The sequence below is a fragment of the Brugia malayi genome, assembly GCF_000002995.4.
Source record: "Brugia malayi strain FR3 genome assembly, contig: Bm_v4_Chr3_scaffold_001, whole genome shotgun sequence".
In the NCBI taxonomy this organism is placed as follows: Eukaryota; Metazoa; Nematoda; class Chromadorea; order Rhabditida; family Onchocercidae; genus Brugia; species Brugia malayi.
The window spans coordinates 13,623,793-13,636,028 of NW_025062477.1; the positions used below are offsets into that span (position 1 = coordinate 13,623,793).

The 12,236-nt window shown below is 30.8% G+C and overlaps 2 protein-coding genes across 2 annotated transcripts; both read right to left on the reverse strand.

The window, feature by feature from the left end:
* Positions 1–3,142: 3,142 nt before the first annotated feature.
* On the reverse strand, positions 3,143–5,354 carry Bm9834 (Uncharacterized protein; the record flags this gene model as incomplete). Its single annotated transcript, XM_001898661.2, has 7 exons — positions 3,143–3,213; positions 3,307–3,395; positions 3,638–3,706; positions 3,767–3,878; positions 4,246–4,473; positions 4,977–5,095; positions 5,314–5,354. The coding sequence occupies 7 exons, from the start codon at positions 5,352–5,354 to the stop codon at positions 3,143–3,145; spliced, it is 729 nt and encodes a 242-aa protein (XP_001898696.2).
* A 4,556-nt stretch (positions 5,355–9,910) lies between these two features.
* Positions 9,911–10,345, reverse strand: Bm17690 (Uncharacterized protein; the record flags this gene model as incomplete). Its single annotated transcript, XM_001898662.1, has 2 exons — positions 9,911–10,138; positions 10,226–10,345. The coding sequence occupies 2 exons, from the start codon at positions 10,343–10,345 to the stop codon at positions 9,911–9,913; spliced, it is 348 nt and encodes a 115-aa protein (XP_001898697.1).
* Positions 10,346–12,236: the final 1,891 nt, after the last annotated feature.

The following is a 12,236-nucleotide window of genomic DNA, read 5'->3' on the forward strand; positions in this document are numbered from 1 at the left end:
CCAAAATGTCACATGTAGGTCACATGTACATATCTTCCCTACACAGACCAACCAACATCGATGTCACTTTTATTGCGGAAAACCACGTTGCATGCTACGCAAATTGCAATCTCTTCAGTACAGGTTGTAACAGTAGTATTGAGTTAGAACAAAATGGTATCAGTTGAATTGTACCAAGAACATACCCTGTAATTAATAATTCATATAAATAATTAATATTATTGATAATATTTCTCTCCACAATAAAGTAATAAGGAGAAAGTCATTCTAGCAAAGTTCGTTATTATTTACTATATCTTTATGAAAAGGATCGGGTAGTGGACATGGATTGTTGTTGTAAAACTTGGCGAAGGCGGTTTTGGATCAGTTTATAAGGTTTATGAAAATTCATTGACATTTTTTCTTGTGATTATTTACTTCACAATTCCTCAAATTACAGCAATTTTACTTTGAAGGAATCAAGGGGAAACGAAATTTATGAAAGCATTAAAAACAGAAAGCTTAAAGGAGAAAGTTAAAGTAAGCTTGTTAGCTTTAAAGAAAGATAAGATAAATTTCTGCTAATATATATTTGTGTGAACGGAATTGTAGTTTTCTACATTTCTAAGCTTTCAGCACACCATCATATTCAGATTATGTTTGCAAATAATGGAATTATTCACAATGTACATTATTTTTGATAGGATAATATACTTTGACTTCTCTCTCTTTCTTTCTCTTGCTTGTTAATATAAATTATTATAGCTAAAAATGGAAATTTATGTGGTTAAATTAGCGAATGAACGAAAAAGGACGCATTTCTGTACATATGAAGATAAAGACATCTATAAAAAATGCTTATATTTGGTGGTGACACTACTTGGACCTTGTTTGCAGGTATGTTTATAAAACTACAAGAGATAGCTTTCTGGTTTCCGAGGTATCGGAGATAACAGATATTGATAAAACTTGACTGCAATCTTTCACTGGCAATCATTTCAAAACTATATCTGATTTATAAGTGATTTTAAAGTTAATCAGCTAGACTAGCAATGTACTGACAACTATTGTCGAAAAACCGAAAAAGTATTGCACACTAAGAATAATTCTAATGATTCTATAAACCAATTCGTTATTCCTTTGTTATATTCCATTTTTTTGAAACGGTGAATCCTTTATCTAAACCCCAAATAGTAAATGTATCTGTCTTCATTGTTCTTCACGGCAAATGTTAATCTGCTAAGCCAAGTCCACTTCATACATTTTTAAAATTCTTCTCTATTCAAATCAACCGATAACAAAGAAACGATCGGTGACAGTCTTCTCGTCCTCCTACTCAACAGTACCATTTATTCCTTCGCTGTTTCAATTATTGAACTGTATATTGTATCGATTCACATTTATAAAGAAAATAAACGATATCTGGGTTGATCTTGCTCGTAGACAAGAAACAAAAGGTTTAGTTCAAGTTCTACAAATTTAAAGTAAGTCAAGTGAACTTAACTAATCTAAATCATCTACTTTTCTGACCAAAAAATTCTTCAAAATCACGACAAAATTTTTGGTGCCACGAATCGGACGAAGAGTAGAATTACAATGGCTTTTACTATTATTGAAAGTATCAAACCTCTAAAGGACCGTCTAGAAAGATTATTGAGTGAGGTAAAAACTATGGATATCCAATCTCCAGATCCAACCTTACCTACTAACCACGAACGACTCGAAATTAGCGAAACCAAAGATCGACTCATAGATGAAAAAATTCTTCGACTGCAAATGTGCATTGACTCTATCGAAGTTTTAAATAAGCAGTAGATAGAATGTGCCCAAAAATCCAAAACGAAAAAGAAAGATGAGGAAAATATGTACAAAAGAGAAATTAATAATGAAATCAAACAAATAACTTCTAAACCGCCAATAACGGAGCCAACAACGCCAACATCCTATTGCAACATCAACCTCCCTCAGATATCTCTATCCACTTTCGACGGAGAACCCTAGCAGTGGACAGATTTTGGAATGGGTTCAATGCGTTTCCATCAAGTAAACTCAAAAACTATCAATCGTGGTGGAAAGGACCGCAGTGGCTAGAAGAGGAAAAAAGTAAATAGCCAAAATGGGAATTCAAATATCAAGACGACGAATTTAAAAGAGCAATTATGACAATTATTCAAAAAGTAAAGAAAACTTTTAAATCAGTAAAATTTCAATGTATAGTTGCGAAGCGTTTTAGTAATTGGATACCTTGCACGATTGCATGTTAAGAGTGTGGGCACTTCGGTTGATCAAATTAAGCTTCAAAAGCGAATTACCGTGGTTGAAATTAATATCCACTTATAAAAATTACACGAAGAGGACTATGAGATAGCTGAAAAAATATTAATTCGACAAGCCAGTCTGATGGATTGAAGAAAAAATTAGAATATGGAATTTATATTGTGATGAAACCGATAAATTATGGAAACCAACAAACCGTTTACAGAATGCCGAATTAACAAATGAAAGTAATCTCCAATTTTCAATCTATTTACTAAGTCGTAATCACATTACTGAATCTATTATCAAAAAGAAAACATGACGAAGTATATCATGCTGGAATTGCTCATACTCTCATGAATTAAAGCAAAATTTTCGGATACCAAGGGGAAAATCAACAGTTAAACGGGTTACCAACGGATGCTTTGCTTATCGAAGAGAGAACTAAGCCGTACAAATCACCTCAAAGTTGCCTTTATTATATGGGTTCAATTACTGTCAAAGATAATAATGGAAAGATCAAAAGATGGGTAGCACTTTTCACATCTTTTGCCACTAGAGACACTTTTCACATGTTTCAAATAGAGACAAATAAATGTTTTTCACTATACCACCATATCCATCGAAAATGTCTTAATTTTCCTCCATCGAAAATGTCAAAATAATCAAAATCTTTCACAATATAAAATAATGTTGTTTTCGTATTATAAAAATACTTCTACATGACTAAAACAAATTTATAATACATATATACATATATACTTAAAGTAATAAACCACTAATTCAACTTCCAATCTGACACTAATACTTTTTTTTTGTAGAAACTTCACGATCTGATGAGTCACATTTGCAACTGTAAAAAATATTATAAACAATTACATTACATAGTCAATTATTCACTTTTGTCTTAATTTCGTTCTCCCGATTCACAACAACAATACGCTTCAACAAAATTTTTGCCGAACGACAGTGGAATCTCTTAAACAATAAGTGTACACAAAAAGTAGCAATGAAGCAATTTCTTGAAAGCAAGTTTGTTGAAATCTTGAAAAACTGACTATGACTACTCACTTGCCATTTCCGCGTCTTGTTCTTCCGCAAAAGTACTTGTCATCCTGCTTTCTTTGTTTACATCATTTGCACGGAAAGACATATCATATCTATAATGCTCTGCCATTAAAATAAACTAGACATTGGGTTTCAAATATATAATTCATTTCATGGAAAATATCAACTTGTCATTTTCAATTTTGGAAACTGACTCGCAGACCTCAAAATCAGGATTTATATCTTGAAAAAATTATTTTCTTTGGATTCACACAGAATAGTCACAATGACTCAGTAGCGAATGCTCTGACTTAAGCATTTTATAATACAAGTTCCATAAATTAGCAAAACTTACAGAAAACGATGCAGCTTGTCAAGTTTCCGGAAAAGCAAATCATACTCTTCATCAAGTTGACCATCAGCACTAAAAGAGAAATTTTGAACGATTTTTACCGTGACGAAAAGTGAATTCAAAAAGAGCAACCTGAAAGTAGAGAAATCCGGAGCCTGCATTTTGTGCAATTTGACATGGAATGCAGTCAAATCTTCCATTTCCGATCTTGCTTTCCGCATCATTTTCAACTTCTCCTCGCTCACTAGAAAAAAGGTACTAAAAAGCAGCCCAAGAACTTCCATAATTGCAAAAAACCATTTGACTTCCAAGCTACTTTCAACTTATTAACAGCCTACACAATTCCAGATTTGACGAAGAAATTGGTGAGCATGACAGACTATCTCCATCGCTATCTTTTGGTCAATTAATAAGTATAAGACTGAAGCTTCAACATTCTGCATTTCTGTACAAAAAAACTACTTCCTTATAACAAACTATAGTGTAATGATTAAATTTATATCCTTAAATCGTCACACTTGAGTTTTAGTTCAACTAGAATCTCTCAAATAATAACATCCGTGCCTGACTTATTTTTCAAACAGCGGTAAGTATAAATAAATTAAACTTACAGGCACACATTCTTCCTGATCGGAAGTCATCCACCAATGCAGTAAGTGACTGTTCTAGAGCTTCAATTTCAGCCGCACCGTCTGGCTCTAGATCCATTTGATCCAGACCATTGATAACAATACCAGTTTTTCTAAGCGTATCATTGGTTTCATTGTTCATTTTCTGATCAATTTCACCTATTCCATCCATAGGTGGCGTAACAGCAGTCACCATTTCGTACCATTCATCTTAAATTAAACAATGTAATAATTACTGGTTTAGGCAATTCTGGCCCAAATAAATGGAACAATGACAAGTATTCCATAACCCATGAAGCAATCGTATATCTTAAAGAGTTTAAGTTTTGCTAATCTAGTAATGAAATAGCAATTAAACATCAAATCTACGACATTTGCTCCGCGATAACATCCATTCTGCTGCAAACAATACGAAGATATTGGCGAAAAAGAATCAAAGAAGTGTTAAACTGTTAAAAAGATAAAGATAAACAAAGCTACTGAACTGACTATGAGGATAATACGGGATGAAAAACAATCAACCATGTGATCCTAAGTCATATGACATTAATGAATGGTGCGAATATGGTATAAAATACAATTTACCAAAGCATCAGTGAATAAGTCCGTAGCCCCGACTAGAACATATTGTAGGTATAGCATATAAGTATCTTCACTAAATTTTCCAAATGAAAAAAATCATCGACTATAACTGACAGAAATAAGGGGCTTACCACATTTACCGTTCTCGTTGATACCATCTGTATTTTCTTCATATGAAAACTGTAATATATTTGGACGAGAAAAACGTTTGCCTATTTTGTCAGCGCTACCATCAATACAATCATTTTTTCTAGAAATTATTTCTTCTGTCAAAAATACGACGAATGTGTAATGAGGCAAAGGGTGAGTTGAAAATTATTTACCCCTTAAATCAAATGACTTATACGGAATGTAATCCAATTACTCTATCATATAATATGACAGTGAAGAAAAAAATGGATAAACACAATTCCACAAAATTGAGTGGTTTGAAAAATGACGCAAACTAAAATTAGATCAGTGCAATACTTCGAAGCGAAAGAGGCAGAAATTTTTGACAATCGATGCATTCTTCCATGAGTTAATTGAATTTGCAAAACTTTGCTTTGATTCGCTGTTTGAACGATGTTAAATATAACTTAACGCAACCGTTGAAAGAATATCGTATGACTGATTACACATGAATAATACAGAAATGGTTCGTCCTTCAAACAGAAAATTTCTGTAGAGCAAATGATACGTTTATTACAATTAATTTACATATTTATCGTAATTTCAATAATTTTGCAAGGTATTTGTTACAGTTTTCGTTTTTTCGCGCTAAACAATTTCTGATATATTTAAAATATATTTAAAATAAGTTCTGATATTAAAGCAACACCCCTCAACTCAAGTATTTACTTAAGAATTTCATTTAACTACTATCTATATAAGAATGTGTTACACTTATATAATAAACGTCACTCGTTGTATCTGACTGTATCATAAAAGTGCTAAACTGAATTTAATTTGAAAAAAAAAAAAAATTTCTAACTGAAGTTGAAATAAGAAAGGAGAAAATTTCTAATTTTTAATATTTTATTTTATTTAAAAAGAAGCATATAAAATAGAAAAAACATTCTCCATAAAATTTGACTATGTTTGCGTTGAAATTACAAATAATAATTTATTATTTCCCGTCCGCTAATTTATCGTATTTCTATGACTGTTCATTTCTCATTATTAAGAATTTTGAAAAACCTTCAACAATAACTAATAAAATATTCATAAAAGGAGCAATATTCTAATTCCAAACTGTTCAGTGTTAATAAAGTAACAATTTCTCACTGAAAAATTTTTTAACCTTAAATACAAATTAAACACATTATAATCTTTTAAAATTACATCTCATCTATTTATAATATTTACCACCGCCTTCAATAATATTTGTTCAATTTTAAACTGAGAATGACATATATCTAAACAGACCATATTACTTATACAAATTTCGGTGGAATTTTCACAAATATTTAAGTACTTCTCATAGATTCATTAAAACAAGTTGCTATAAAACTGAGTACAAGAGATAAAGGAAAAGTTACTAATTGTATAAATGACGTATTGCTCGCATTTCACGTGTCAAATCTATCACGATCTTACATTAAAGCATCCAGATAAGGTAACATAAACGCATCGTACTAAACAAAAACTAAATGTTTGGCAAATTGTCTATCAATGATAGCAATGCAAAATACACTCACTCTCTAACCAATGATATTTTCTGCGTTACAATCTCTGCATGCCATGGCTTACCTTAGATTTGATTAACTTTCGTAGAGATTTGTGAGAGATGTCAAATCAGAGAGAGATTTGTTGTGATTGCTTACTTTTTTTTTGCTTTGTTTTACCGAACAAATGCGTTTCTTTAAGGAATGGAAAGTTTTACGTTACGCTGTGATGTGAAATGAAATGTTTTACGTTACGCTGTGATATGAAATGGAATGTTTTACGTTACGCTGTGATATGAAATGGAATGTTTCACGTTATGCTGTGATGTGAAATGGAATGTTTCACGTTACGCTGTGATGTGAAATGAAATGTTTTACGTTACGCTGTGATATGAAATGGAATGTTTTACGTTACGCTGTGATATGAAATGGAATGTTTTACGTTACGCTGTGATATGAAATGGAATGTTTTACGTTACGCTGTGATATGAAATGGAATGTTTTACGTTACGCTGTGATATGAAATGGGATGTTTTACGTTACGCTATGATATGAAATGGAATGTTTTACGTTACGCTATGATGTGAAATGGAATGTTTCACGTTATGCTGTGATGTGAAATGGAATGTTTTACGTTACGCTGTGATATGAAATGGAATGTTTTACGTTACGCTGTGATATGAAATGGAATGTTTTACGTTACGCTATGATGTGAAATGGAATGTTTCACGTTATGCTGTGATGTGAAATGGAATGTTTTACGTTACGCTGTGATGTGAAATGGAATGTTTTACGTTACGCTATGATATGAAATGGAATGTTTTACGTTACGCTATGATGTGAAATGGAATGTTTCACGTTATGCTGTGATGTGAAATGGAATGTTTTACGTTACGCTATGATATGAAATGGAATGTTTTACGTTACGCTATGATGTGAAATGGAATGTTTCACGTTATGCTGTGATGTGAAATGGAATGTTTTACGTTACGCTGTGATGTGAAATGGAATGTTTTACGTTACGCTATGATATGAAATGGAATGTTTTACGTTACGCTATGATGTGAAATGGAATGTTTCACGTTATGCTGTGATGTGAAATGGAATGTTTCACGTTATGCTGTGATGTGAAATGGAATGTTTTACGTTACGCTGTGATATGAAATGGAATGTTTTACGTTACGCTATGATATGAAATGGAATGTTTTACGTTACGCTATGATGTGAAATGGAATGTTTCACGTTATGCTGTGATGTGAAATGGAATGTTTTACGTTACGCTATGATGTGAAATGGAATGTTTCACGTTATGCTGTGATGTGAAATGGAATGTTTCACGTTATGCTGTGATGTGAAATGGAATGTTTCACGTTATGCTGTGATGTGAAATGGAATGTTTTACGTTACGCTATGATATGAAATGGAATGTTTTACGTTACGCTATGATGTGAAATGGAATGTTTCACGTTATGCTGTGATGTGAAATGGAATGTTTCACGTTATGCTGTGATGTGAAATGGAATGTTTTACGTTACGCTGTGATATGAAATGGAATGTTTTACGTTACGCTGTGATATGAAATGGAATGTTTTACGTTACGCTATGATGTGAAATGGAATGTTTCACGTTATGCTGTGATGTGAAATGGAATGTTTTACGTTACGCTATGATGTGAAATGGAATGTTTCACGTTATGCTGTGATGTGAAATGGAATGTTTTACGTTACGCTGTGATGTGAAATGGAATGTTTTACGTTACGCTATGATATGAAATGGAATGTTTTACGTTACGCTATGATATGAAATGGAATGTTTTACGTTACGCTATGATGTGAAATGGAATGTTTCACGTTATGCTGTGATGTGAAATGGAATGTTTTACGTTACGCTGTGATATGAAATGGAATGTTTTACGTTACGCTATGATATGAAATGGAATGTTTTACGTTACGCTATGATGTGAAATGGAATGTTTCACGTTATGCTGTGATGTGAAATGGAATGTTTCACGTTATGCTGTGATGTGAAATGGAATGTTTTACGTTACGCTGTGATATGAAATATTGTTAAATTCTTCGCAAATGATTTGCATTAAAAAGAACTTTTTTAATCAGAAATAAAAGCAAAAAATTAGGTGTGCTGCTAAAAAATTGATATGAATCTGCACGAGATGACCTTTTCTTCACTAGAAAGGTTACATTCATCGCTCTTTTATTCATAACCTATGTATAGGGTAGGGTAACACAGGAATATAAGTCTTTGTTAATGGAAGCAACATAATTTTTCTTATAAATTGTGTAATAAATCTTATAAAAAAAAAAAGAAAAAATACTACAATAAATTTTATAAATTGGAGTAGTGGAAATACTCTTATAAATTGAACTCTGTCGTGTATTTCCATATATAAAGTGGGAATGGTTAAGATGAATCCTTTATTAGGCAAAAGGTCATCACAGTGATATATAAGTAAAAAAGGAACAAACAACGAGGGAACGTCAGATTGAAATGATGTACAAAAGATTTGAGGTGTAAACATTACTTTGTGAAAGACCTCCCTCTTTTTTTAAAATATTTTATAGGCAATATTAGAAATTCGTAACATCCAAATCTTTAAGTTCTTTTACAACATAGTTTAATATTATTTCAATTCAAGATTATTAGTTTTAATAAAAAGCCATAAAAAAGAGAAATAAATTTTCTGCTAGAATAAATAAAACCTATAATAAGTTTAATACCGTAGAAAAGATAAGTCCTTCGTTAGAGTAAATAAAACCTGCAATAATTTTAATTAACTTTAATCTATACTTTTTTCGGATTCTTCGTTGAATCATTTATTAAATCACATTATCATATTTTAAATAACAAATAACTCCATGAATTACAACATCTGCTATGGTTTTCTTCGAGATATCATCGTGTTATTGCATATTAAATTAATCAACAACTGATTAGCGAATCCAAATTAACCACTAATAAGAATGGCAAAGTTTTTTAAAAAAAAAAACGGAAAGTTTTTTAGTAACTTTGTGATATTCCGTTCACCAACAGTTTCTTTTTTCTTTTTTTTTTTTTATAGAGATAAAGAAAATAAGCCAAATTATTTTCCATTTATGTAGAATAGTTGGTGAATGAAAATTTAATAAAAGAACATTTAATTTAAATTCATATAATCATTATTATTCATAATTTTCTATTCATTATTCATTAAAATCAAATAATCACTATTCAAAAATTTTTTCCTATTTATTATCACATTATCCCTATCACTATTGTTATAAAAAGCTTCGAACGATTTGTTTTTCATGTAATAAATTTTGTTATTGTTTTTTTAAAAAAATTTCCTTAACAATTATTGTTGAAAATTACTGTTGAAAAAGATGAAAATAATAATTTATATTAACAGCAAACTTGGGTACATTTTATACAACAGCATTTAGTGCAGCATCAAAAGCAGTTAATCCTCTACTACTAACACTTATACCTGCTTCATCGTCTGGCAAAGGGGCCCAGTCCGTTCCTGACGGCCACTGCTCGGCTTCATCATCGCTTTCTGGCAGAGGAGCCCACTCTGCCTCTTTCACGTTAAATTCCGGTTTCTGAGGTACCGGTCCCTCTTCCATTTCATTTTGAGCATTTTGCCCTTTCAGCTCTTCCAACCCCCCTCTTCACCTCTTCCAAACGGGTTAAGAGCGAGCTTTTATTCTTATCGAAATTAAAAAAAAGGAAACAATTACCTGCTCCTTTTCAGTTATATATTTCTGTAATATGCGCAGCATTGCAGGATCTATTTTCAAATAATCCAGAACATCGGAAATGCCCGGATGTCCTGGAATTTGTCCGCCAAGCGCACTCATCCTACAAAATTAGCAAATTTATCAAACATTTACAAAACACAAAAAACACATGATAAAACTATTATTTATGGATGATAAAATAACGACTAATTTTATAAGCTATTTAAAATTGGTTATAATATTGCTTTGTCTACTACATGCGCCAGTCATCAAGTACTTCACATTTTCTTTTTCCAATCTCATTTATACTCCAAACAACAAGCTTAATTCAGCAAATCAATTTAAACGAAAAGAATAATATGAATCAATATTCATAAGAAAATCATATTGTAAATGAAGCGTTCCGCTCTCACGAAGATATGCAAATAACTTACTTACTTACTTTATATAAGAGTTGGCTCACTCTGTTATTCTTTGTTCTTTGTTCTTACAGAAAATATTTGCTCTCTTGTGCTCTCTAATTATATCTTGATTTCTTTTTATATCATACATTTTGTCACTTTCTTTCTATATGAAAAAAAGAAATGATTTCTTTTCTCAACCTTGTCTTTTAGTTAATATAAATATCTGTTAATTTTTTTTTAAATTTAACAAATAGCTAATCGACCAAATAAACATTACTTATAATTTAGCACTTAAGTATGTGTCATTTTTGTATTAATAAGTGTGATCTTTTCAGCAATTTTTCTTTCCGTATTTTAATTTTCACTCATTCAGTTAATATCATTATGAAAGCAATCAGAAAACCCAATGCAATAATGAAATTATAGGATTGGTAGTGATTTTGATGATATTAAATGACTTCTGAATTAAAACTCTAACGGACAGAATTCTTGACATCTTCATATCTCATAACAGGAACTATCCATTTGCTAGATAATGCTCAAAGTAATTAAAATTAACTAATTAAAATTAAGCTTACATGAAACTTCTTTAAATAGTCTTTGATTTTGCCCATGATAATTATAATCAACTAAGTAGTCGAAGTGATTATGAAGTGATCGTAAAATATTATGATGAGACATATATCCAATATTAAATATTAATCCAATTTTTGTGTATCAATTAAATAATGTAATTTTTGCATATCTGATATATTCTGTAAATGACTGTAGTTTCGAAACTACTCCAGAATCCTCTCCACAATTCTGGATTTCCACTGAAGGTTGTGCAAAATTAAAAAGAAGATAAACAAATTTTTTTTTGTTGATTCTTGCTGATAAATTAATTTCTTTTTCTTTGATTTAGACGTTGGATTATCAATTCAGAGTTATTTTTGTACATGAAATAATAAATAATGAGATATTTTTGTTAATGTAAAAAATTCTAATACTCGTTTAATTTAATTAATGTCTGCAACGAATTGAAAAGGCTTCTGTAAATGATTGATGTATAAAAATTATCGATGAAATAGTTTTTAATAGTCCTCCCATCTTTTTCTAAACATAAGCAAATCTGACAACATATATTAGCTAAAGTAGTATTAGCTAATTGCCATTACATACACAAGTGAAAAGCGCTATTGTCCATTAAGTTGAGGAAACAACTTTATAAGGCAAGAAAAATTAAGAATCTTGTTTATATGTTAAATGAAAAGGATATTTCAAGTCGAAAACAAAATCAGTAATTCGAGTATCTCATTTTGAACTGTGTCATGCTTTTTTGTTGGCTTTTAACACAAATAATGAACTTTTTTTTTCAAACTTTGTATGTTTGTTATGCATGCATTCAAATTAGCATCGCTTCTCTTCCATATTATACATTGTAATGCTTAAAAGATAGAAAATGAAAAATTGAAAATATTCGTATAAATGAAAAGATTTATTGAAATATTCCAGTGCATAGAACAAAAATTAACATTTTTGCTTTATGATTTATTTTCTTGCATAAATTATTCTAATTAATAAACAGCACATTCAATTGGATTAATTAACTTTGCTAAATTTAACTA